At 37.5% G+C, this 27,010-nt stretch overlaps 1 protein-coding gene across 1 annotated transcript in view; it reads left to right on the plus strand.

Moving 5' to 3' along the window:
* FHIP2A (FHF complex subunit HOOK interacting protein 2A) overlaps positions 1–15,567 on the plus strand; it is a 34,027-nt gene extending 18,460 nt beyond the window's left edge. Inside the window, exons 6-17 of the mRNA XM_022568678.2 lie at positions 709–1,002; positions 1,178–1,374; positions 2,697–2,811; positions 3,431–3,507; positions 3,593–3,785; positions 3,969–4,138; positions 4,520–4,663; positions 5,583–5,673; positions 7,716–7,859; positions 13,559–13,699; positions 14,046–14,149; positions 14,254–15,567. Of these exons, the coding sequence (XP_022424386.1) occupies positions 709–1,002; positions 1,178–1,374; positions 2,697–2,811; positions 3,431–3,507; positions 3,593–3,785; positions 3,969–4,138; positions 4,520–4,663; positions 5,583–5,673; positions 7,716–7,859; positions 13,559–13,699; positions 14,046–14,149; positions 14,254–14,359 (1,776 nt within the window). The 3' untranslated portion in view covers positions 14,360–15,567. The remainder of the gene's footprint in view (positions 1–708; positions 1,003–1,177; positions 1,375–2,696; positions 2,812–3,430; positions 3,508–3,592; positions 3,786–3,968; positions 4,139–4,519; positions 4,664–5,582; positions 5,674–7,715; positions 7,860–13,558; positions 13,700–14,045; positions 14,150–14,253) is intronic.
* Positions 15,568–27,010: the final 11,443 nt, after the last annotated feature.

A 27,010-nucleotide genomic window follows, 5' to 3' on the forward strand; every position in this document is an offset into this window, starting at 1 on the left:
ATTAGAAAACAGTTAACTGCAATTGAAACTTCTTGAATCTTTTTTTTCCTCACTAACATCAGTTGTTTTCAGTAGTAGTCAAATAGTTATCACTAATGTTGTTCATTGTTTATAGTTGGTGTAAAACAGTTGTTTATCGTCGGTGTAAAACAGTTTGTAGATCGTGTTCTGAAGAGTATCAGAAATGCCTATGTAATTTTTTTTTAACATCTTTATTGGGGTATAATTGCTTTACAATGGTGTGTTAGTTTCTGCTGTACAACAAAGTGAATCAGCTATACATATACATATATCCCCGTAGCCCCTCCCTCTTGCGTCTCCCTCCCTCCCACCCTCCCTATCCCACCCCTCTAGGTGGTCACAAAGCACCGAGCTGATCTCCCTGTGCTATGAGGCTGCTTCCCACTAGCTATCTATTTTACGTTTGGTAATGTGTATATGTCCATGCCACTCTCTCACTTCGTCCCGGCCTCCCCTTCCCCCTCCCCACGTCCTCAAGTCCATTCTCTATGTCTGAAACACCTGTGTAATTTTAAAATATCTAAAACACAGTTTGTTTAAGTCTGGGTATTTTCATTTGTCACAACACGTATCCATTGCTACAGTGGCTAGATATTGAATGTTAATTATAGAAAAACTCATTAAAATATGATTTCTGTTACATGAGGCTTTTGACGTGAATCTTACAAAACATGTATTCCTTTTCAGAACAAGTTTAAATCACTGGCTTCTAAAGGAGCACCAAATGCAACTTCAGAAGATGTATTAAAAGGTCAAGATTCCTTGTCAACAGATACAGGACAGTCCTGTCGGCCAGAGGAACCGTCTGGTGCTTCTGGAATGGAGCACACAGAGTTAGAAGACGAGCCTCATGCTCAGATGGATGATCTGTCCACAGGCTTGGACAACCTCAGCATCGCTGCACTGCCAGAGGCCACAGTTGTTCGTCCAAACCAGGATTACAACTTAGTGAATTCTTTGTTAAATCTTACTAGAAGTCCTGTGAGTCATCTGCTTTACCTTTTTTCCCTCTAACATAATCTCAGTTATTTGCATAGAGAAAAAAATCTATTTTCATTTTGGTGTAAAACTTTAAATCCGTTTAAGTTGAATTTTTCCAAACAAACTGATGTATGTCTAACTCAAGCATTGAAGAGGTATGTGTCTTTCCCCTCAGGATGGCCGAATAGCTGTGAAAGCCTGCGAGGGCTTGATGCTGTTAGTGAGTTTGCCAGAGCCAGCGGCCGTCAAGTGCCTCACGCAGAGCACCTGCTTGTGCGAACTGCTCACAGACAGGCTGGCCTCCCTGTACAAGGCCCTACCTCAGTCAGTGGACCCCTTAGATATTGAAACAGTGGAAGCAATTAACTGGGGGTAAGAGCTGCTATTTCTGTTTTCCCATAAAAGTGACTTCTTAAACCTACGCTTTTAAATCCATTTCCATTTTGCAATGATAGAAATCTTTAGTTTTGAAAAATACAGCATTGCTAGTGAACATTAAACAAGATTGTGTTTTGAGGCTTGTTTTAAAATTTGTTATCAGGAATGAATTGGCGTGGGAACAGTCCATCTGTTACATAGTTAAGCTATTTTCCCTCTGTCTGTTAATAGTGATCAATTATGACCTTAACTGTGTTAAGATCAATAACTTTATCTCACTATATATTTTTTTTTTTTTTTTTTGCGGTACGCGGGCCTCTCACTGCTGTGGCCTTTCCCGTTGCGGAGCACAGGCTCCGGACGCGCAGGCTCAGCAGCCATGGCTCACGGGCCCAGCCACTCCGCGGCATGTGGGATCCTCCCGGACCGGGGCACGAACCCGTGTCCCCTGCATTGGCAGGCGGACTCTCAACCACTGCGCCACCAGGGAAGCCCATCTGACTATTTTTTAAAAAACAAAAAACCCTGAGAGAAGGGATCTTCTCTTTTATAAATCAGCTCCACTGCCCCTGGGGCAGTCTCATAGTTCATGGCCTGCCTGTGTGGAACCTTGCCTCCTACCTTTTTGTTTCACCCCTTCCCACAGCTTTTAGGGCTCCCCCCTTGATTCTCATATGAAAATATGATTACTGAGGAACATTTATAAGTTATTAAAAACTGTAAAGCAGCATAAATAAAATTACCCATAATCCCACCACCTGTAAGCAGTCTAACATTTTGACATAACCTGTTATTGTTTCTCTGTGCATTTTTAACCCTGCTTTGGTTCTTACTTGTTTTTTTCCACCCTGTATTCTGTTAACATCTGCCAGACTCACTTGTTAACTTTACTACTGGGTGGTACTTTAAGGCAGGAAGAGAAGCAAACCATTTATTTCTTCTTGCAGTCCCTTCTTTATGTTTCTTTCCTTCCATCCTAGTGGCTGAGAACCTCCGACTTTTCATTTCTGTTACTTGGTCAAATTTATGGTGGAAATATGAGGACCTATCTCAATAGTTTTTCTGCTGCAGCTCCATTCTGCTTCAGTCTCTCTCCACTTAATGAGTGAAAATTATTCACAACTTTCATTTAAAAGGTTTTCCCTTATCTGTGGCTTTTATTTATAAAACCCTCTTCTGATTGACATCCAGCGTCGCCTGTGTAAATGTATCATATACTGTGTGTTCATTCACATGCCTTCATCTCCCCTTTTGTACTGAACTGGATTAGTGCTTTCGGATAACTTTGGACTTCAAATTTCTTCTGTGTCCTATAGCTTGGACTCATATAGTCATAAAGAAGATGCTTCCGCATTTCCAGGAAAACGAGCCTTAATTTCATTTCTCTCCTGGTTTGATTATTGTGATCAACTCATAAAGGAAGCACAAAAGGTTTGAATATTTGTTGTTTTTTACTGATAACTTAAAACTGTAAATATCAACTAAGTAAAATTTGAATCCTCAATTTATATTTTTGAATACGTCTTAATTAGGATAGCACAGTTAGTAGTTTATATCCCTAAGTATTATCTTAATTGTCTTAGGATAGCACAGTTAAATAAATAAAATGAAATAAACCCCAAAAAAGTGTATATATACGTCTGTGTGTGCGTGTGTGTGTGTGTGTGTGTGTGTGTGTGTATATTACAGCTCTGGAATAAATCGAAGTTCAAGTTCTGCCCATATGTTTCTTTAAGTATTATAGCATAACCCTTCACAAGGTAACATTGGCCTCCCTCCATTTCTCCTCTTTGGGGAGATGTTAATACAATAAGTGACTGGGATAATATTTTTATCCTGTTTGTCTTTGTTCTTGGAAATTTAGATAACATGTAAAGGACCGAATAGCTAATGTCTAATCTAGGTTTATATGCCATCAACAAGATGGTCAGTAGGCAAGTTTTTTTTTCACATTAATTCAGATGGAGAGTGCAAACTGGCTTAACTGATGTTATAAATTAATCTCTTTCCCATTTTAAAAAAAGATAATGATACTTATACTATGTTCTAGACTGCTGCTGTCGCTCTTGCCAAAGCTGTTCATGAAAGATTTTTTATTGGTGTTTTGGAACCTCAATTAATGCAAACGTGAGTGGCCTCTTTACTTAAAAAAAAAAAAAAATCACTGTGTTCATGTTATTTTTGCCCACTAATTACGTGTTTGTTTTGCCAGTTCTGAGATGGGTATTCTGACATCAACTGCTCTGCTTCATCGCATTGTTCGGCAAGTAACCTCTGACATTTTGCTTCAAGAAATGGTGTTTTTCATCCTTGGAGAACAGAGGGAACCAGAAACTCTGGCAGAAATCAGCAGACATCCTTTAAGACATAGGTTAATTGAACATTGTGATCACATATCTGATGAGGTAAGCTATGTAAGGGTTTAGAATTGGACTTAGATTCTTTGACATACTGACTTTGATGTACTTGTGATGTTTTGAATATAGCCTCTTTTTTTATGTGGCTTTTTATTTTGAAAATTGCAAGCGTGAAGAAGAATAGTTTGTTTAAACTATTTTTCAGTTACTCTTTATCATTTTGGGTTTCAGATAAGCATAATGACATTAAGAATGTTTGAACATCTTTTGCAAAAACCCAATGAGCACATTCTTTACAACTTGGTCCTAAGAAATCTTGAAGAAAGAAACTATACAGAATATAAACCTGTGTGCCCAGAAGATAAAGATGTAGTGGAGAATGGGTTAATAGCAGGAGCAGTGTAAGTTTCTATCCAACTCTGTGAGTTCAGCATTTCATATAGAATCATAATTTTCTCCCCTCTTATTTCCCTTCCTTATTCTTAAAAAAAATACCTCTAACAGTTTAAAAGTTTTTTAAAGATAAAATTTACATATCCTGATTTTATTGTCCCTTTAAATTACAAGTGGCAGTATATAGTCATTAAACCTAACAAAATCATTATAGCCTTGAGTTTGATGTTAGTATAAAATGTTAATTTCTCTAAGAAATATAAATACATTCATTCCTTAATTCTTGTATTAGCAAAATCATGTAATGTTTTCTAAGAACATAGCAGAGAATCTTTTGGTTTAGAAACTATAATAAATTTTTTTTTTATACATTGTTAAATTAAACTTAGAGATCTGGAAGAAGATCCTTTGTTTACTGACATTTCACCAGATAACACTTTGTCAAACCAAGAATGGCTTAGTTCTTCACCTCCTGCTTCTCCAGACCACCCCAAAAATGATGGGAAAACTGAAGTCCATAAAATTGTAAATAGGTGAGTTGCTATATTAATTTGACTTACATCTCTTGTACTTATTTTTATAACAATGTGATACCTCTGCTCCTTGATCATTATAGAGATATGTTATGAATTCAGTCTTCCCTTCTTTAAAATCTTTAATGTCATCTTTTTAAAATGCTTATGTAGCTAGTGACGGCCTAGGGGCAACGATCCATACAAAAGAGAAAAGCTCCAGCGTAGTCATGGTTAAATAAACCTTCAAGGTCCTCTACTTATTTTTAATGTAAAATATTTTAAGTAATTCCCAGTTGGAACAGCACTGAGAATTTCCAGTTTGGCAAATTGAACTTATTAGCCGTGTACTCACATGTGTTAAGCCGAGGGCTATTCCTTTTTTTTTTTTTTTCTTTTTTAGCGTTTTTATGTTGTTGTTTCTTTTTAAGTGCCCTTTCCCGGCAATTTTCTTCTTTTCCTTCCTTTGCAACCCTGTAGCTGATTATGCCTGGTGCTGGGAGGTGACTTTAGAGAAGACCGCATGCGGTGTAAGATGCACGGTTTAGGGTGCATGAAAACCGAAGGTTCAGTTACTTAAAAGCCAGGTTCCTGAGACTAACAGATTTCACGGCAATCGATCATTGTCCTGTAATGTAAAAAGAGTCGAATCTTCTTGTGCTTGATTTTACTTTTAGTGGAATGAGTAATTTTTAAATAAAACCTTTAAAATAATGACAGAGTAGTTAATCAGTGAATTGTAGTGCTGATTCAAGATTAAGTGTTTACGATTACTTACGTAATTTACTTACGTACTTACGATTTAAGTATTTACTTTTCAAGTTTCCATTTGCATTAATACTTGGCTAAACTGAAGATATTGCTAGGTATTTTAACACATATAGAGATGTTGAATTGGGAGAGTATTCGTATTATTGATTATGGCATTTTTTCATTTAAGTTTTCTCTGTCTGGTACCGGATGAAGCAAAATCATCCTACCATGTTGAGGGCACTGGATATGACACCTACCTCCGAGATGCTCATAGGCAGGTAAGAGAAGTAACTAGTTTTTGACATGCAGTCTAATAAGAATGCACACACATTGTCACATTGCCCACAGTCATTTCTCCAAAGGTTTCCCTTTCTCTGCAAGACCTGAACTCCACTCTCACCACTTGAACTTTTTGCCGGTGACCTGACTTTGCATTTCACTCACTGTGTGTCTCTATCTCAAGATTTCTTTATGGTCCCTTCCCCACCACCCCACTCCTTTTCTTCCCTTTCTTCCTGCCCTTGAAATTATATGTCCCCCAAATCCTTTCCCCTGCTAATCTAAAACATGATTTTTAAATAATTCTACCCACCGCCCACCATGGCCCCCAGCCCACAGGCTATATACCCTTTCCTCTTCACTGTGCATACTCATCAGTAATTCACAAGTGCTGGCTCTTCATCCCCTGCATCCCAGCTTTCCACCTCACTGAAAGTACTTTCTCAAAGGCCTCCTCTTAGTTATTAAATTAAATGGCCTTCTCTCAGTCATCTTTCCCCTCTGTAACATTTTACATTTTTACCAAATTCCAAATTTTGAAATGTCTCAAGTCAGAAAAATATACATTTAATTTTCATTTAAATCCTTTGGGTTGAAGTGTGCTCTTATTGATAATTAACTTGCATGCGCTTATCGTTAATTCATGATGCTTTAAGCCTGAATTCAAGTCCACATTACTATGTGAATAACTAGAGTAATGCAAGTACATTCATGTAACAATAAGATAGAGGCAATAAAAGTAGTACCAACCTCAGTAGTACTGATTGGATTTTTAAACTGCTTTGATTCTTTCTGTAATGTTTCATTTCCATATTCTGATTACAGTTATGATTGTTTCAGAAATATTTGACAAGACACAAAAAGCATAGAAAAAATTTACACTATTACTTTCTAGCTCAGAATTTCGGAAGTGTTAATATAAAAATGCTTTATTAAATATTGGGGTGTGGTTTTATAAAGAAAATTTTCTATTGAAAGACAAATAGTTTAAAACTCAAAATATTGAAGAAGCTTGTCTTTTAATCATTTTTAATATGTTTTTCTTTTAAAAGTTGAAGTTAGTGCTTTGTGTAAGGATATGTTTTAATCTCAGTTAGTTTGTAAACTAGAGATGATAAGGTAATTTTGCTTTATTGAATAAGGAAAATCTGAAAAGGGAGAAAATATGGAAGAAAACTATGCTCTAAATTTCTTTTGTTTAAATTCAAGTAAATTACATGTCAGGGAAGCCTTTCAAATTTTCTTTTTATTATAAGACATATTCTTGTGCTTATAAAAATCCATATTGTGTATCCTGCTGATAAACTGTGTAGTGAGGACCAGTTTCCACTTATTTCCAGTCTGTCACTGACCAATGCTTTTGTAAAATATAAAAAAATGAAAAGAAAAAACACAAAATACAAGCCCTGATTATTTTATAGATTGAACAGATGTAAAATTTACTCAGTGAAATTGCAAGAGAAGTTTCTAAACTTGCTCTTAGTTTTTGTACTCGTCTCAAGAGCAGTGGTAGGGAACAGTTTTCGGACGACACTTAGAGCAGCCCTGTTTCCTCCTGGCAGTCATGGCAACGTGCCTGGGTTAAACACGTCGTAGCAAAGTCAGGTTTGCCTTCTCAGGTGCTGTGTATCTGTTCCCCTATTTTATATATGATATATATTTTAGAATAGATTTGAAAATGTGGCTAAGACTTGCTTTGCTTTTTAAATACTCGCTAAATCTGTGACAAGAATAAGTAAAAGTTTGAACTCCTCTAAAGGAAAGAGCATAAGCTCAGCAGTGAAGGGGGTACTTTGGTAAAGTTAAAATCTGCCTGCTTTCGCATCAAGGTGCTGGGACTGGTGGTTGTGACCTGACCGTGTGCCTCTCTCCAGTCAGTGTGTTATCCGGGTCATCCTTTTCCCCTCTTCCATGGCACCTCACACTAGCAGACACTTAGCATCCAAGCGGATTTCTATGCCTAATTGGGAAAATTATTTCTATTTAATATCCATTTGTTTTTGTTCAGTTCTTCTTTAATGATCCAAATATTTCTCCCTAGTTCCGGGACTACTGTGCTGTCTGCTTAAGATGGGAGTGGCCTGGGTCTCCAAAAGCATTGGAAAAGTGCAATTTAGAAGCAGCTTTCTTTGAAGGTCATTTTTTGAAAGTTTTATTTGACAGAATGGGAAGAATTCTTGATCAGGTAATACGTTTTTTTTGTTTTGTTTTAAAATTTATTTATTTATTTTTGGCTGTGTTGGGTCTTCGTTTCTGTGCGAGGGCTTTCTCTAGTTGCGGCAAGCAGGGGCCACTCTTCATCGCGGTGCGCGGGCCTCTCACTGTCGTGGCCTCTCTTGTTGCGGAGCACAGGCTCCAGACGCGCAGGCTCAGTAGTTGTGGCTCACGGGCCTAGTTGCTCCGCGGCATGTGGGATCTTCCCAGACCAGGGCTCGAACCCGTGTCCCCTGCATTGGCAGGCAGATTCTCAACCACTGCGCCACTAGGGAAGCCTAGCAATAAGTTTTAAAATATTAATTTCCATATTATTTTGTTACCATTCACCATGAGTTCTACTCACATCTTAGTTTACATCTTCAGTCAAGCAGTTTTATTGTTTTCTTTTTCCACTAGATGACTTTTTCATAAAGCTAGATTGCCAACAGCTGGTGGGTTTCTGATGCATTCATTAGTTAAAACTTTTATTTGGCCTGACAGCTGTTAACAGAGTTGTGTGTTTACTTCTCATTGTAGGTCATTGTCTTAATAACCCTAACGCCTTTCGGCAGTGCCGGGAGCTTTCTTAGAAAGCCTTGTAGTCAGCACAGTTAGTACAGATACAGGTAGAGTGAAACTTGTTAGGTTTAATTCAGAAGACCTTAAATGTCATTTCAAATCGAATCTTGAGAGCTCTGGTCTCACTAAAATTATGGAACAGTATCAGATGAACCTGCTTCTTCAGACAAAGAACTTGTGAATATACTCATTTTCAAATGGGGCGATGCAATTTTAAAAAGGTTAATTTACTTATTCAAGGTAAATAAAAATCACCATTGGCCGGTAGGTTGCTCTGTCTCTCCCATTGATTGTCAGGAGAACTGAATTTGGGATTATATCAATAGAATCCCTCTCTCCGTCTCTCCTTGACATACAAAGTGACGATAGAGTTTTGAAATGTTTTATGCACTGGGATGGACACTTGAAGTAAAACAATCTGGCATTAAACTTGCCTCAACATGGAAACTGGGTTAGCCAATTTAGAATTAATTTAAAACTGTATATTAAAGTACTTGTTCATTTTAGCATTTTAGTTAAATGTTTATGTGACTGTAGGGAGTTATAAAAGAAATTTACTCCACAAGCAGGCTGTCTTCAATAACCAGAAAGCCAAATAAAGAAATGATAAGAAGTGTTTCACTGGGTTGGACTTCAGTCAGCACTGTTTCTGATAGTAATCAATAAAGACACAGAGTAAAGTCCTTTTTTTCTTTTAACCTCCTAACAACATGTGCTGAATTTCTAGTGTTTCGTTGTTTGCTGATTTGTTGGTTGGTTTTTAATACTTAACAACCAAAGTATTTAAATCCAGCTACTGAAGGTATTATGCTGTAATGCATCACGGCTGTGTAAACCTCCCCGGTAATGGGGCTCATCAGTATGTTGTGTTTTTGTGCTGGTTCTCTTGGCATAGTTTGGATCTGATTAAACTAACACAGAAGAGACATTAACAATCAGTATTAAGTCAGTAATCTTTAGAAATTTTGACCGAAAACACTAACAAGGAATCTAAATTTTAAAAAGTAGTTTCTTTTTTTTTCTTGCGGTACGCGGGCCTGTCACTGCTGCAGCCTCTCCCGCCGCGGAGCACAGGCTCCGGACGTGCAGGCCCAGTGGCCACGGCCCACGGGCCCAGCCGCTCCGCGGCATGCGGGATCCTCCCGGACCGGGGCACGAACCTGTGTCCCCTGCATTGGCAGGCGGACTCTCAACCACTGCGCCACCAGGGAAGTCCTAAAAAGTAGTTTCTGAACTGAGTGGAAAGATCCTCTCTGAATCCTCATCACACTTGAGCATTTTTTGCTGACACAAAAGGATTCTGTCGGAGACAGAATATCCCGAAATGCTTACAGTTCTTTTTCGTTCACCAGATAGCTCTTCACAGGGCAGAATCGATTCATACACAGTGTCTCACTTATTCTTCCTAGAATCCTGAATGATAGGCAAGACAGTTCCTTGTATTATTGTATAAATGAGGAATCCTTAGTTTTAGTTCACGTGACTTAGCTGTGGAACCTAGCCTCAAACCTTCTGTCTTTTTAACCCTTGATTTTCTAAGCCTTTTTGGATAAGGACATTATAATCGGATCTCAAAGATAATCATGAGTCCTGGTGTGCCTAGCGTGCTTGGTTTAATTTCATTTTCTTTCTTTTCTAAATGTTTTTGCTGAAGGTGATGTTTGCTTGTATTTTCTTAGTACATATATACCCCTAATAGGATCAGGGTAACCAGGCTGGGATTAAACATTACTATGGATAATTAATAAAGTAGCTAATTTCTGCATGTATAATTGAGAAGTTATGACATCAGGTATTCATGACACTATTGTGTTGTCACAATGTTAATTTTTGAAAAATATAGTGTGTTTAGTATTGTTTTTAACCTTAGTGATTTTAAAAAGATAGTAAAAACGGAAGTCCATAGCAGAATGTAAAGAATACCAGGGAGAATATAGGGAAGCCCAAGTTCTTGTCCCTGTTCTGACGGTGAAAAATCTAATCTAAACTTAGCTGTTTGTCACATTTTCTTATTGTTAAAGTGAAGTTGATATTACTTGATTTGCTTGTAAGAATTATCTGAAAAAAAGCAATTTAAAATACTTTAAAAAATATAAAATCTTGTTAAATGCAGGTGTTATAAGAAATTTCCGAGACTATCAAGTTGTTGAGATTTTTAAAAATTTGACTTATTTCTTATTATTTTGACCATCTACGTACTTGGCCTTTAATAAAAGGGTTGCGACTGAGTTTGCAGGTGACATCCGTATGCTTTTTTTTTTTTTGCTGCATTGGGTCTTCATTGCTGCGCGTAGGCTTTCTCTAGTTGTGGCGAGCGGGGGCTCCTCTTGTTGCGGAGCATGGGCTCTAGGCACACAGGCTCAGTAGTTGTGGCGCACGGGCTCTAGAGCACAGCCTCAGTAGTTGTGGTGCACGGGCTTAGTTGCTCCGCGGCATGTGGGATCTTCCTGGACCAGGGCTCGAACCCGTGTCCCCTGCGTTGGCAGGCGGATTCTTAACGACTGCGCCACCAGGGAAGTCTGACATCAGTATGCTTTTTTTTTTTTTTTTTAATTTTATTTATTTTTGGCTGCGTTGGGTCTTCGTTGCTGCACGTGGACTTTTCTCTAATTGCTGTTGTCTTCGTTGTGGTGCTCGGGCTTCTCATTGCGGTGGCTTCTCTTGTAGTGGAGCACGGGCTCTAGACACGTGGGCTTCAGTAGTTGTGGCACACGGGCCTAGTTGCTCCACGGCATGTGGGATCTTCCCGGACCAGGGCTTGCACCCATGTCGCCTGCATTGGCAGGCGGATTCTTAACCACTGGACCACCAGGAAAACCCTCAGTATGCTTTTAAGTCAAAGTTTATTGTTCCAAAATTCTGATCTTGTATTTAGGGTGAGCTCAATCAAAAATGGGCCAAGTGCACTTTAACGTGTCAGAAAAATCTGGTTAACTTTTATTTCAGGTGAATACTGTATAAAGTACAAATGGGAGGGATTCAAAATAATAGATACAAACAGTTGCTGTTTGCAACCCTCTAAAAGGCCAGCTTGTTTTAAAGTTACTACTTTAAAGTAGGAGAAAGAGACTAGTGAAGTAAAGACCAGTTCAGAGTACGGTAGAACAGTTTCTATCTAGCTGAAATTTATCTTCATTTTCACAACATTAAAATATAATCTGGGACTTCCCTGGTGGTCCAGTGGTTAAGACTTTGCCTTCCAGCGCAGGTGGTGCTGGTTTGATCCCTGGTTGGGGAGCTAAGATCCCACATGCCTCCGGGCCAAAAAAACAAAACATAAAACAGAAGCAATATTGTAACAAATTCAATAAAGACTCTAAAACAAATTTTTAAAACTATAATCTGAATCAGCCTTAAGTTTCTTAAACAACCAAAGATATAGATTCTTGTTCAAAAAAAGCTTAAAACCAAACTAACAAACACCATATAGAGAAAACACAGAGTTTAAGTGGCAATATATAGTTGTTTGAAGCCAAATTTTCTCAATTTATTTAAGTACCTGTAAATGGCAGAATTTAGTGACCTAAAACTCTGAACCATCTGAAATGAAGTCACATACAATACTGTACTTACGTTGTATTTTAAATGATTTTGTCCGCATTTTACCAAATGCGTTCTTCTTAAAGATTTTTTAAAATGTTTTCCTTTGTGCCTAAAATACAATTTAATGTGAATTCATTGTTTGTTTTGAACTGAGTCTTGGAGAAGGCTATTCTATTGCAAATATTATCAAGTAGGAAAAGATGCCCTTCAGACTACGTTTAATGTGAATCGTATCTCCTTTCATTTATCTTGCTTAAGGCTAGATTGTGAGTAAGAGTGACTTAGGGGTAGTTTTTCTTCTTTCAGAAAATCTGTGTTCATGTATCTAGTAGTAAGCAAAAAAGACTAAAATTGGACCTTAGCACAGGACTTAAGTTTTTGTTCAAATAACAGTATCTTTGATATCTTCTGGCACGTGCTCAAGCATTTGCTGTCCTTTAAATGTCAAATATTCACTTCTGGATTGGTATTCATTACGATCAAGGGCTTAAAAGCTGCTCAGTGAATGAGGGTAAAACATTCAGATTCTGTTGTCAATATCAACTTGGTCCTGAATCACTTTTCCCTTGCTCCTGCTGCAGCATCTGTTTCTCACTCATCCAGTCACCTAGGTTCTTTCCAACCTTCTCACTGAAGTCGGTTTTGTTTCAGCCACTCAGTTGCCTTTGGCTGCTTAGAAGAAGAAAACTGGAAGGGATGAGAGATTTCTGTTGAAAGTTCTAGGCACAATAATAGCAACTCTTTTTGTACATTATGCATTTTGCTTGGATTTTGACACATACTCTGTAAAGCACCTCCAAGCTGCTTCCTACGAAGAATAAACAGATTAAATATTAAAAAACAGAATTCAAGTAAAATTGTGATACATACAAAAAAGTATACACAGATGTACACAGACATTGTTTTGGAAGAGTTAATGCTCTTGCACAGTAAAGGAGGTGATCCCTGTCTGTAATCATGATTTTTGAATCTTCTCGTTCACTTTTGAGGCATATGGTAGTTATTTCCACCCCCAAGTACTTTCATTCTGTTGACAGGGTTCTGTGATGTATGACTTTGTTGTATACATGCTTTTGGTAATTGGCAGTAGTTGAATAATTTAAGAGACGAGGATTATCATTTCTAAAACTAGACTACTATAAAAGATTTTAATACCTTCCCTTCTATCTTTGGTCTTACATGTAATGTCTTCTGTTGTTTGTAATTAATATTACATATGACTCTTTGGTGAGTTTTGATGACCTCTTGAACTATTTTACTACATAAAACCACCTGCATAAAACAGACATTCTGACTTTGTTATATATTTATTTTATTCTGTATGTTTATGTGCATACCTTTTATTTTAAGTTTTAGGACTGTGATATATGCACTTTGACTAAGGTGGTGCGAGCTAGAGCTAATTTAGTTATAGATATTTTCATTGTAGAAGAGCATGTAGCAGGAGGAATGAGATGGTAGATTTTCCTTTTTCTTAAGAAGACAAATGGAAATGGTAAATTAAGTGCTCAGGTATATACATTATACATAATGTCAAATATCTTTTTGGTTTTTCCCTCTCCGTAGCCATATGATGTCAATTTACAAGTAACATCAGTGTTATCTAGACTTTCTCTCTTCCCTCATCCACACATACACGAGTACCTTTTGGACCCTTATGTGAACCTCGCTTCTGGCTGTAGATCTCTCTTCTCTGTAATCGTCAGGGTGAGTTATCAGTTTTGTTATGTTCTCTAGGATTGATAAATCCTACCAATTAACATCGTAATATCATTGTGTGTAATTAGTGTCACATAATAAAAAATGTTACATATTTACTGTTTAGAAATAATTATTTTACTACAGAGTGTGGAGAATAAAGATTCATTCTTTTAAGTGGTATATATAACTTCTGTATTTTAAGGTATAGCTATGAGTCCTTTGTCAAAGATTGTTATGTGAATAGTGAAAAGTGACAGTCTTCATTTAGTAATAGGAAATGGAGTATTTTTTTATCCTGAAAATCCCCACGGAGGTGTTTAGGGACTGAGCTCCTTTTGTCCCTGTGACACAGGTTGTTGGAGACCTCATGGTTCGAATCCAGCGTATTCAAGATTTTACTCCCAAGCTTCTATTAGTCAGAAAGCGATTACTTGGTCTGGAACCTGAAGGCCCTATGTAAGTCAGCGTTTTACATGTTGTTTATCTAAAACTTTTGCCAAAACTTGGTGATCTGCTAATACCCTGCATCGATTGATTGATTGCCTGCTTTCCCTTCCCAGTATCGAGCACATCACGTTGCTGGAGGGTGTGATTGTGCTGGAAGAGTTCTGTAAGGAGCTGGCGGCCATCGCCTTTGTGAAATACCATGCTGCCTCCACACCATAAACGGCATCTTGCAAGTAACCAAGGGAACAGAACTGTTGTATGCATTTCATCAAAAAAGCCTCAGTTCCACCCAGCCACAAGAGGATAAAAAGCCTTTTTAAATGAAGCATTGCTGTAAACTGGACAGAACCATTCAGAACCCACTGAGTGGACGCTCAGTGCAATGTTGTGTGATGTTGACTTTATCGTAATGGTTCTAGATATAAAGTTGCACATCCTTGAGTCCAGGATACAATCAAAGGAACTTCAGGAAATAAGCATTTCTAATGCCTGTGTGAAAAGCTGCAAAATTTCTGATGTCATGACTTTGATGATATTTCTGTTAATTTAACATCCTTTTAGGTAGCAAGGCATTTTGACATTCTCTGGGACTCAAATGCTTATATTCTTTTGGATTAATAAGTAGCAGAAAAAAAAAAACACCTAATTTTATAACTTTTTAAGGTCAGAATTCTTATCAAACAAAATACTGAAAAAAACTGTGAGGAAAAAAATACAATTTAGGAACCATCAAATGAATTAATAATAGAAGATAAACATGTGTAGAGCACCATTAACTTTCTTCAGCTTTTCTAAGAATAACAATTTAATATGATAATGAAATTCTTGATTAATATAATATATATATTTTTTAAAGAAACCTTCTTTTACTCTCTTGTGCACATAGCCTCATTAGTGATTGATTTTCATGTATGGGTCCCAGTTTATTTAAACTTTGTCATTTTTGCAACAATGTTGAATATGTGCCCACTGTTGGTAGTGTTTACTAAAATAGTATTTTTTAAGCTAATTAACATGTATTGGGTTGAGACCCTTTTTTTCTCTCTCTCCCTCCCTCTCTGAAAATTGCTTTATAATTTGATTTTCTTATTGAAATGCATGGTAGCGTGTAGGTGGCAGCAATCAAAATGCCAATGGCCTCCTGAATGTTTACATTTTTTTTTTCCATTTTGTTCAGTCTTTTGTTTTAAATCATTCTGAAGAGATTTTAAAACAAACCAGCAAGTCTGACCTGTTTACATACGAAAGAACTTGGGTAAATTGGTATATGTGTGAATGGGTACGTGTGTAGGAACGTGTGATGTGGGTAGTTGGCAGAGCTGCGCTGTGCACAGCTTGCTGGTACTTGATTTACAAAATGGCGTTTGCTAATCCACTTTCTCTTCTTCCTTTAAGTGATACTTATCACTCAAATATTGCTTTTAAGCTTCCTTGGGTTTTTGTTTTATTTTTTCAGTTGAAATGTTAAGCAGCAGCACTTTCCTCTTTACCTTTTCATTTACTGATATTCGGGGGAGCAGACTAGGCAAACCTTCCAGCCTGAAAGGAGCTGTAGCTGCCCATTCTAAGAAGTTGTTTTGTGTAGCATATTTGTATCTATACATCGTGTAGCGTGTGTATAGAAGCATATTTTACACCTACTGCTAATTTTGTTGTATTCGTTTTCTGATTTATTTTATAGTTAGTTTTTGCTATTTATGAACAACAAAATGTTGAAAATTATGAATATTCTTGGCTCTAGAATGCTTACCACTGTTAAAACAACAACAAAAAAACTAAATTTCTAATTTAATGCAAATCTCTGTTAGCTCACTCTAGGAAATTTATTGAGTGAAACAATGAAAAAACAGGTGGGAGATAGTTACTTTGTGCATGATTTTCTTTAAATGATTTCTAACGATAGGAAAGCATTATTCTGTTTGCTGTATTTATTGATGAAGGAATGCTGCAACATCTTCATTTTTAGATGTAGTTGTAGTCTACTTTGATGTAGGTGTACTTAAAATAGACCATTAAGAGATATTCGATATTTCTTAATGTTTTTGCAGCATTCGATAGGTGTAATGGCAATGATGTTACCTCTCAAACCAAATACGATTTTACCCTTGATTTCACCGTAGGACCTTTTGGCTAGTCCATGAAACCAAGCTCAGAGAAGCTTTAATTCATATTTGTGTGTGTGTATGCTGCTGCTTAAAAGATAATTATTTTCCTAAGTTATTGTAATGACTTTGATTTGTAATCAGCTAAAGCTTAAGATATAATTTGTTTCTCTTCTAAGTTTGCTACTGTCTTTCCTTCCTTTCTTCTTCGTGTTTAGTTCAGACCTAGAGCCAGCACAAGTTCTCACAGTGAGTTGGATTTGTTGGTGAAACATTGTCCTCCATGACTAGCCATTTGTGTACTGTCTTTCAAAAGCTATTTCTGTTCCTCAGTATTTGCAAAACAGTGACTGATGTGCACTGTGTTGAGTGGGCAGTACCACCCTAGCAATCGATTGCCATGACAAATTCCAAACTGAATTTTAGCCTTGCTTCACATTGGTGTAAATGGGCATGCACATTCTTTTTTTTAACTTTCTAACAGTATAGTCTTTGGGTTTATTTTTTTTAGTAATGAGCCACATTCTTTACGTGATAGAACTCAAAATGTGTCCTTAGCCAGCCAATTATCATTGTAGTACTCACATCGACTATGTAAGGTTCTCATGATGTATCTGTCTGTGCAATATATAAGCTATGAGTGGATTCATAGCTTTTTGGTTTAATTGTACATTATTGTGTGTGTACATGTGTGTATATATATGTGTATATATCTGTAAGGACCAAAATCCTTAGCTTGCTTACACTGTTGCTAGTGTAAAGATTATTACACTTAATTTTACGGGGCACAAATTATGGAATTACTTCATAATTCATGGTAACATATTTCCATAAATTATTGCATTAATATACAATTACCATTTAATTATGAAGTTTATAGGTATTGACAGAAGTTACAGTGAAGTGCTAAAATCACAATTTATATGGTAATTATATTTTGGGTTGTACAATTAATGAAAATATGCATGTCATTGTGACACTTGTTGTGTTGAAACATAGATAATCATATTTCTGGGCCCTGTAAAATAGTGTTACTATAATACTCTGTTTTGCCTCCTGCCTTGTTTACATTAAACAAAGGATATTTGGTAAATTTTTCTATTGTACATTGTATAGGTTACTGACAGTGTTACCAAGGCCTGGAAATCTTGGGCCATCTGTGAAGAAACTCTTCAGATGGTGATTATGTACCTAATATATCTTCAAAGGAGGTTGTGATCAAGTTCAACTTTTTGTGCTAACAATGCATGCAGGACTAAGAGGGATGATCTAAAAATAAATAACGTAATTTAAACAAAATGTTGTCTTACGTTTTTGTAGAATTCTAATTGGAAACACTTCATTCCCTGATAAATCTAAAATAAGAATTCATAACATACAAAAGGATATGACACACAGCAGTCAGTGGTTCATTATAGCATTGATTCCAGAGAGAGAACAAAAAGGAATATATCAGAATATTTGTGGAGGGGGAATGTATAGCTTGAAAAATCCCTCTGGGTGAGCCTTATATGTATTGATATTTTCCACCCTACCATAATAACCATTTCCCTAAAGGAAGGAATGGTTATATAAGTCTTAGAAATATAATTCACTGTAAGCATTATTTCTTTTTTTTTATATAAGTTTGTGTATTTTATTTATTTATTTTTGGCTGCATTTGGGTCTTTGCTGCTGTGTGCGGGCTTTCTCTAGTTGTGGCGAGCGGGGGCTACTCTTCGTTGTGGTGCGTAGGCTTCTCACTGCGGTGGCTTCTCTTGTTGCGGAGCACGGGCTCTAGGCACGCGGGCTTCAGGAGTTGTGGTTCACGGGCTCTAGAGCGCAGGCTCAGTAGTTGTGGTGCGCGGGCTTTGTTGCTCCGCGGCATGTGGGATCTTCCCGGACCAGGGCTCGAACCCATGTCCTCTGTATCGGCAGGCGTATTCCCAACCACTGCACAACCAGGGAAGCCCTAAGCATTATTTCTTAATAGATTTATAACACATAAAAACTTCTCTCTTTAACTGACATTTAAAACAATTTGACTCTAGGCTTATTCCATTCACTTGAGTATTTGCCAAAGTCCCTTAGTTGGAAACTGAAAGAAACATGTACTGCATGGCACAACGAGAAAGAGAAAAATCTAGTTACTAATCCCTCCTACCCATGATTCTTTTCAACCAGTGTTCCTCAAAATAGTTTTAGAAGGAAATAAAGAAGGTAACAGGTTTAAGGATGCAAGGGAGGTAAGGTTTAGGCATTGAAGAGTTAAAATTACCTCCTTATCTTGAGCTCCTTCGAAAGAAAACTGCATTTTAGGAATGCATAATCAGATCCCCAGTCCAAAAACCTGGTTCAGAATTTTGCACTGTTCCATCTAGAAAACTAGTTATCTCAAGGGAATTTAAAGAATAAAGTTGTTAAGGTTGAAATTTTGTTAAAGTCTTTCAAGTAAAAGCTGTACCTCTTTATCAAAAAAAAGGCAAAAACACTGTGTGAAAGTTTGATGCTGAAGTTTCCATGGAAGAAATAGGTTTTAGTTGGTCTAAAGCCAGTTAGGAAAGTTATTACCTATGGGCCTCACCTCATAGGAGACTGGTTTTTAAATTTACTTGATCTACACCCTACTACCCACGTTAGAAAGATTTCATCTAAGCCTGTTTGACATAGTCTTATGGTTTGACTGTTGTGCACATTCGGGGTTTTATTTGTGTTATAATAGCATTTCTAAAAATGTGTCAGAAATAGGATACTAACATGTCATCTAAAACCAAACCAAAACAATAATTTGGTTTACTCAACAAATATTGGGGACTTCTTATGAACCAAGTTTTAAGATGCTAGGAAAACAAATAAGAAGAAGCTTTTCTGCCCTCACCAAGTCACAGTCTCGGTTCAGTGTGCTGACAAAAATAAGGAACGCTGCACACCGGAATACTGTTAGAGAGACAGCGCCGAAGCATTGTGAGAGCACAGGGAGAGGAAGTCATGTTGCAGGTCATCAAAAGAGAAAATCTAAAACTCAAGTCTTGACTGAATTATATCCTTACTTGTTGAGTGCAGATAGGCCAGATACTCTGAGAAGTCGTAATGATAAAGTCAACTCAGCAATAAATAGACAACTGTTCTGTATCCTGTTATATTTACCATGATTAACCGTTGCCTTTCACCTTCTTCATTCTGAGATTGGTATAAAGCACCAGCCTAAATAATTGTGCCTTTGGGCCCACGTTTTCTCAATTGCTGAGAAGTAATTAGCTGTTCTGATTTAAATGATCTCTTTCTACAACTTTTATATAGAGAGAAGGCAAAAAGTCAATTGAAATATTAAAACCAAAAGATTTAAGAAGGCTTAAAAAAATGATCAGAACGTTAGGGTAAGATTTGGTTTAGTAAATCTGTAGAACCAAACCTTTCTCCCGGCTTGAACTCAATGCTCCTTTGACCACATTCTTTATTCTCTGCCGGATTGGGGCACAGGACGCTGCGTATCCAATTAAGAGAGAACGAAGTGGGCTGATGGAGACAGAAAAGGTGAATTTGGAAGCCACATGCTGGATGTGTGTGAAGATGGAATGTGTAAACTTCCACTGTTTCTCATAACTCCATCCGTTCCTGAAATTGAAGGCAGGGGTCAGGCTAGAAGGCAGGTGGATAGGCTGGGGGTCACACCTGCCAGGACAAGATGAGGAAACCTGACTTCTGTTTCCCTTCCTAACCTCAGCCTTCTTGAGGTAACCTCAAGGAATTACCTGATCTCCCAGGAGTGAGTCTGAGGAATTAAAGGCAATGCAGCGTGCCTTATAATTTTATATGACCTTACTCTTCCCTCTAGTTAAGACTAATCAGTATATGAAGGAATTAACAGAGATCCTCTTAGAAAGGGCGTTAAGGTATTGATTCTCTTGACCAAGTAGCCAAATCCTGACACGAATGTAGGACCCAGTAGGAGCATCAGGAATTCAAATACTACCATGGGTTACTTTGCTCTCATTGCAAAGGTGAGGAGAAAAGACATCCTTTGAGTTTTGTAGCTTAGTTTCATAATGGTACCCATGTTATATACATTCATTTGCATGGTGATCATTCTATTAATTCTTAACAAAATATTTAATACCAATGATGTGCTAAAGTTTTCAGGGGAAATATCCAGGTTGGAAGATCTAAATAAGGCAAGAACACATTCTGGGTCTAACAAATCAGTCTTTTTCAAAACACATTTTTCGGTTGAGAACTATATCCAGAATTGCAAGCTTGAGGAGCTATCTGTGGCTCAGAAAAAAAAAAAAAGAAGAAAAAAAGAGCAAGTGACATGCGCAGCCTCTGAGACTCGAGGAGACAAAGCAAAAGCATCTCCAAGTCTGTTACTGCCTCAGTCCTGTAATTTATGAGTAAGGAATCATAAAATCAATTTCACTGTTATGCAGAAAGATGAGATGGCACCCAAATTCGCTATAGTCTGGGTAAAGTTATATTGCAAAGCCCTGAAGATGAGATTCATTTATGTAATAACACGAGAAATGTATTCCTCATTCCACTCATAAATAGAATAGCACGTAGGGTTTTAATTGATCAGACTTCCCAAGAGAACCATGTACAAGATTTCTAGAGGGAAACAAATTGGCCATTCCTTAAACATTATTCTTCCATGTTTAAAATATGCTTTCCTTCTTAAATCTCTTTATCCTGTTGCTATTATCAACAGTGTAGCAAGTCACAGAGCATTTTATGGTTCTGTAATCTTTGTTGGCTGCTTCAATTATTTGGGTGTCCTGCGATCATTATTTCAGTTCCGTTTTAGAAATGATTAGGAATAGAACATCTTTTTCTTAAGTCGAATTGCTTTTGGGCTCCAACAGAAATGGAAGTCGGGAAGGTAACGTCTACTTTTAGGATATAAATATTATCCCAATAGTCTGTATACCTTGGACTCCTTGACAATAGGTTCTATTTTACGAAGACGTGCATTTTCCTTAAAATGAGTCAGTGTGATGCAGCTTCAGGAAAGCCTTTCCCTGAAAGTACTGTCGGCAAGAGCACATGACTCATTGGAGTCTGGGTTCAAAACCACATCCTAAAAAGAAAAGCTGTAAGTGCAAATGTGCATAGCAATTTCTGGGTGTTTTTCTTTGGAATTTGACATTGAAATAAAATTTGCAGGTTTTTTTTCTTTTTTTTTACATCTTTATTGGAGTATAATTGCTTTACAATGGTGTGTTAAGTTTCTGCTTTATAACAAAGTGAATCAGTTATACATATACATATGTTCCCATATCTCTTCCCTCTTGCGTCTCCCTCCCTCCCATCCTCCCTATCCCACCCCTCTAGGTGGTCACAAACAACCGAGCTGATCTCCCTGTGCTATGCGGCTGCTTCCCACTAGCTAGCTATTTTACGTTTGGTAGTGTATATATATATGTCCATGCCACTCTCTCACTTTGTCACAGCTTACCCTTCCCGCTCCCCGTGTCCTCAACTCCATTCTCTAGTAGGTGTGCATCTTTATTCCCATCTTACCCTAGGTTCTTCATGACATTTTTTTTTCTTAGATTCCATATATATGTGTTAGCATACGGTATTTGTCTTTCTCTTTGTGACTTACTTCACTCTGTATGACAGACTCTAGGTCCATCCACCTCACTACAAATAACTCAATTTCGTGTCTTTTTATGGCTGAGTAATATTCCATTGTATATATGTACCACATCTTCTTTATCCATTCATCCGATGATGGACACTTAGGTTGCTTCCACCTCCTGGCTATTGTAAATAGAGCTGCAATGAACATTCTGGTACATGACTCTTTTTGAATAATGGTTTTCTCAGGCTATATACCCAGTAGTGGGATTGCTGGGTCATATGGTAGTTCTATTTGTAGTTTTTTAAGGAACCTCCATACTGTTCTCCATAATGTCTGTACCAATTCACATTCCCACCAGCAGTGCAAGAGTGTTCCCTTTTCTCCACACCCTCTCCAGCATTTATTGTTTCTAGATTTTTTTTTTTTTTCTTTTTGCGGTACGCAGGCCTTTCACTGTTGTGGCCTCTCCCATTGCGGAGCACAGGATCCGGACGCGCAGGCCCAGCGGCCATGGCTTACGGGCCCAGCTGCTCCGCAGCATGTGGGATCTTTCCAGACCGGGGCACGAACCCGTGTCCCCTGCATCGGCAGGTGGACTCTCAACCACTGCGCCACCAGGGAAGCCCATTTCTAGATTTTTTGATGATGGCCATTCTGACCAGTGTGAGATGATATCTCCTTGTAGTTTTGATTTGCATTTCTCTAACGATTAATGATGTTGAGCATTCTTTCATGTGTTTGTTGGCAATCTGTATATCTTCTTTGGGGAAATGTCTGTTTAGGTCTTCTGCCCATTTTTGGATTGGGTTGTTTGTTTTTTTGTTATTGAGCTGCGTGAACTGCTCGTAAATTGTGGACATTAATCCTTTGTCAGTTGCTTCATTTGCAAATATTTTCTCCCATTCTGAGGGTTGCCTTTTCGTCTTGTTTATGGTTTCCTTTGCTGTGCAAAAGCTTTTAAGTTTCATTAGGTCCCATTTGTTTATTTTTGTTTTTATTTCCATTTCTTTAGGAAGTGGGTCAAAAAAGGATCTTGCTGTGATGTATGTCATAGAGTGTTCTGCCTATGTTTTCCTCTAAGAGTTTGATAGTTTCTGGCCTTACACTTAGGTCTTTAATCCATTTTGAGCTTATTTCTGTGTATGGTGTTAGGGAGTGTTCTAATCTCATACTTTTACATGTACCTGTCCAGTTTTCCCAGCACCACTTATTGAAGAGGCTGTCCTTTCTCCACTGTACATTCCTGCCTCCTTTTTTAAAGATAAGATGACCATATGTGCGTGGGTTTATCTCTGGGCTTTCTATCCTGTTCCATTGATCTATCTTTCTGTTTTTGTGCCAGTACCATACTGTCTTGATTACTGTAGCTTTGTAGTATACTCTGAAGTCAGAGAGCCTGATTCCTCCAGCTCCGTTTTTCTTTCTCAAGGTTGCTTTGGCTATTCGGGGTCTTTTGTGTTTCCATACAAATTGTGAAATTTTTTGTTCTAGTTCTGTGAAAAATGCCAGTGGTAGTTTGATAGGGATTGCATTGAATCTGTAGATTGCTTTGGGTAGTAGAGTCATTTTCACAATGTTGATTCTTCCAATCCAAGAACATGGTATATCTCTCCATCTATTTGTATCATTAATTTCTTTCATCAGTGTCTTATAATTTTCTGCATACAGGTCTTTTGTCTCCTTAGGTAAGGTTATTCCTAGATATTTTATTCTTTTTGTTGCAGTGGTAAATGGGAGTGTTTTCTTAATTTCACTTTCAGATTTTTCATCATTAGTGTATAGGAATGCAATAGATTTCTGTGCATTAATTTTGTATCCTGCTACTTTACCAAATTCATTGATTAGCTCTAGTAGTTTTCTGGTAGCATCTTTAGGATTCTCTATGTATAGTATCATGTCATCTGCAAACAGTGACAGCTTTACTTCTTCTTTTCCAATTTGGATTCCTTTTATTTCCTTTTCTCCTCTGATTGTTGTGGCTAAAACTTCCAAAACTATGTTGAATAAGAGTGGTGAGAGTGGGCAACCTTGTCTTGTTCCTGATCTTAGTGTAAATGGTTTCAGTTTTTCACCATTGAGGACGATGTTGGCTGTGGGTTTGTTATATATGGCCTTTATTATGGTGAGGTAAGTTCCCTCTATGCCTACTTTCTGTCAAGTTTTTAGCATAAATGGGTGTTGAATTTTGTCGAAAGCTTTCTCTGCATCTATTGAGATGTTCATATGGTTTTTCTCCTTCAGTTTGTTAATATGGTGTATCACATTGATTGATTTGCGTATATTGAAGAATCCTTGCGTTCCTGGGATAAACCCCACTTGATCATGGTGTATGATCCTTTTAATGTGCTGTTGGATTCTGTTTGCTAGTATTTTGTTGAGGATTTTTGCATCTATGTTCATCAGTGATACTGGTCTGTAGTTTTCTTTCTTTGTGACATCCTTATCTGGTTTTATCAGGGTGATGGTGGCCTCATAGAATGAGTTTGGGAGCGTTCCTCCCTCTGCTATGTTTTGGAAGAGTTTGAGAAGGATAGATGTTAGCTCTTCTCTAAATGTTTGATAGAATTCGCCTGTGAAGCCATCTGGTCCTGGGCTTTTGTTTGTTGGAAGATTTTTAATCACAGTTTCAATTTCAGTGCTTGTGATTGGTCTGTTCATATTTTCTATTTCTTCCTGATTCAGTCTTGGCAGGTTGTGCATTTCTAAGAATGTGTCCATTTCTTCCAGGTTGTCCATTTTATTGGCATAGAGTTGCTTGTAGTAATCTCTCATGATCTTTTGTATTTCTGCAGTGTCAGTTGTTACTTCTCCTTTTTCATTTCTAATTCTATTGATTTGAGTCTTCTCCCTTTTTTTCTTGATGAGTCTGGCTAATGGTTTATCAATTTTGTTTATCTTCTCAAAGAACCAGCCTTTAGTTTTATTGATCTTTGCTATCATTTCCTTCATTTCTTTTTCATTTATTTCTGATCTGATCTTTATGATTTCTTTCCTTCTGCTAACATTGGGGGTTTTTTTGTTCTTCTTTCTCTAATTGCTTTAGGTGCAAGGTTAGGTTGTTTGTTCAAGATGTTTCCTGTTTCTTAAGGTAGGATTGTATTGCTATAAACTTCCCTCTTAGAACTGCTCTTGCTGCATCCCATAGGTTTTGTGTCATCGTATTTTCATTGTCATTTGTTTCTAGGTATTTTTGATTTTCTCTTTGATTTCTCCAGTGACTTCTTGGTTATTTAGTAGCATACAGTTTACCCTCCATTTGTTTGTGTTTTTTAGTTTGTTTCCTGTAATTGATATCTAGTCTCATAGCGTTGTGGTCGGAAAAGATACTTGATACGATTTCAATTTTCTTAAATATACCAAGGCTTGATTTGTGGCCCAAGATGTGATCTATCCTGGAGAATGTTCCATGAGCACTTGAGAAAAATGTGTATTCTGTTGTTTTTGGATGGAATGTCCTATAAATATCAATTAAGTCCATCTTGTTTAATGTATCATTTAAAGCTTGTGTTTCCTTATTTATTTTCATTTTGGACGATCTGTCCATTGGTGGAAGTGGGGTGTTAAAGTCCCCTACTATGAATGCGTTACCGTCGATTTCCCCTTTTATGGCTGTTAGTATTTGCCTTATGTATTGAGATGCTGCTACGTTGGGTGCATAAATATTTACAATTGTTATATCTTCTTCTTGGATCGATCCCTTGATCATTATGTAGTGTTATTCTTTGTCTCTTGTAATAGTATTTATTTTAAAATCTATTTTGTCTGATATGAGAATTGCTGCTCCAGCTTTCTTTTGGTTTCCATTTGCATGGAATATCTTTTTCCATCCCCTCACTTTCAGTCTGTTTGTGTCCCTAGGTCGGAAGTGGGTCTCTTGGAGACAGCATATATATGGGTCGTGTTTTTGTATCCATTCAGCCAGTCTGTGTCTTTTGGTGGGAGCATTTAATCCATTTACATTTAGGTAATTATTGATATGTATGTTCCTATTCCCATTTTCTTAATTGTTTTGGGTTTGTTATTGTAGGTCTTTTCCTTCTCTTGTGTTTCTTGCCTAGAGAAGTTCCTTTAGCATTTGTTGCAAAGCTGGTTTGGTGGTTCTGAACTCTCTCAGCTTTTTCTTATCTGTAAAGATTTTAATTTCTCTGTCAAATCTGAATGAGATCCTTGCCGGGTAGAATAATCTTGGTTGTAGGTTTTTCTCCTTCATCGCTTTAAATATGTCCACCGGTCCCTTCTGGCTTGCAGAATTTCTGCTGAAAGATCAGCTGTTAACCTTATGGGGATTCCCTTGTGTGTTATTTGTTGTTTTTCCCTTGCTGCTTTTAATATGTTTTCTTTGTATTTAATTTTTGACAGTTTGATTAATATGTGTCTTGGCGTGTTTTTCCTTGGATTTATCCTGTATGGGACTCTCTGTGCTTGCTGGACTTGATTGACTATTTCCTTTCCCATATTAGGGAAGTTTTCAACTATAATCTCTTCAAATATTTTCTCAGTCCCTTTCTGTTTCTCTTCTTCTTCTGGGACCCCTATAATTCGAATGTTGGTGAGTTTAATGTTGTCCCAGAGGTCTCTGAGACTGTCCTCAGTTCTTTTCATTCTTTTTTCTTTATTGTGCTCTGCAGTAGTTATTTCCACTATTTTATCTTCCAGGTCACTTATCCATTCTTCTGCCCCAGTTATTCTGCTATTGATCCCATCTAGAGTATTTTTAATTTCATTTATTGTGTTGTTCATCGTTGCTTGTTTCCTCTTTAGTTCTTCTAGGTCCTTGTTAAATGTTTCTTGAATTTTCTCTATTCTATTTCAAGATTTTGGATCATCTTTACTATCATTATTCTGAATTCTTTTTCAGGTAGACTGCCTATTTCCTCTTCATTTGTTAGGTCTGGTGGGTTTTTATCTTACTCCTTCATCTGCTGTGTGTTTTTCTGTCTTCTCATTTTGCTTATCTTACTGTGTTTGGGGTCTCCTTTTTGCAGGCTGCAGGTTCGTAGTTCCCATTGTTTTTGGTGTCTGTCCCCAGTGGCTAAGGTTGGTTCAGTGGGTTGTGTAGGCTTCCTGATGGAGGGGACTAGTGCCTGTGTTCTGGTGGATGAGGCTGGATCTTGTCTTTCTGGTGGGAAGGTCCACGTCTGGTGGTGTGTTTTGGGGTGTCTGTGGCCTTGTTCTGATTTTAGGCAGCCTGTCTGCTAATGGGTGGGG

The sequence above is a fragment of the Delphinapterus leucas genome, chromosome 16 (genome assembly GCF_059928025.1).
Source record: "Delphinapterus leucas isolate spDelLeu-1000000601 "Yukka" chromosome 16, BTC_Dleu_Yukka2, whole genome shotgun sequence".
Taxonomy (NCBI): Eukaryota; Metazoa; Chordata; class Mammalia; order Artiodactyla; family Monodontidae; genus Delphinapterus; species Delphinapterus leucas.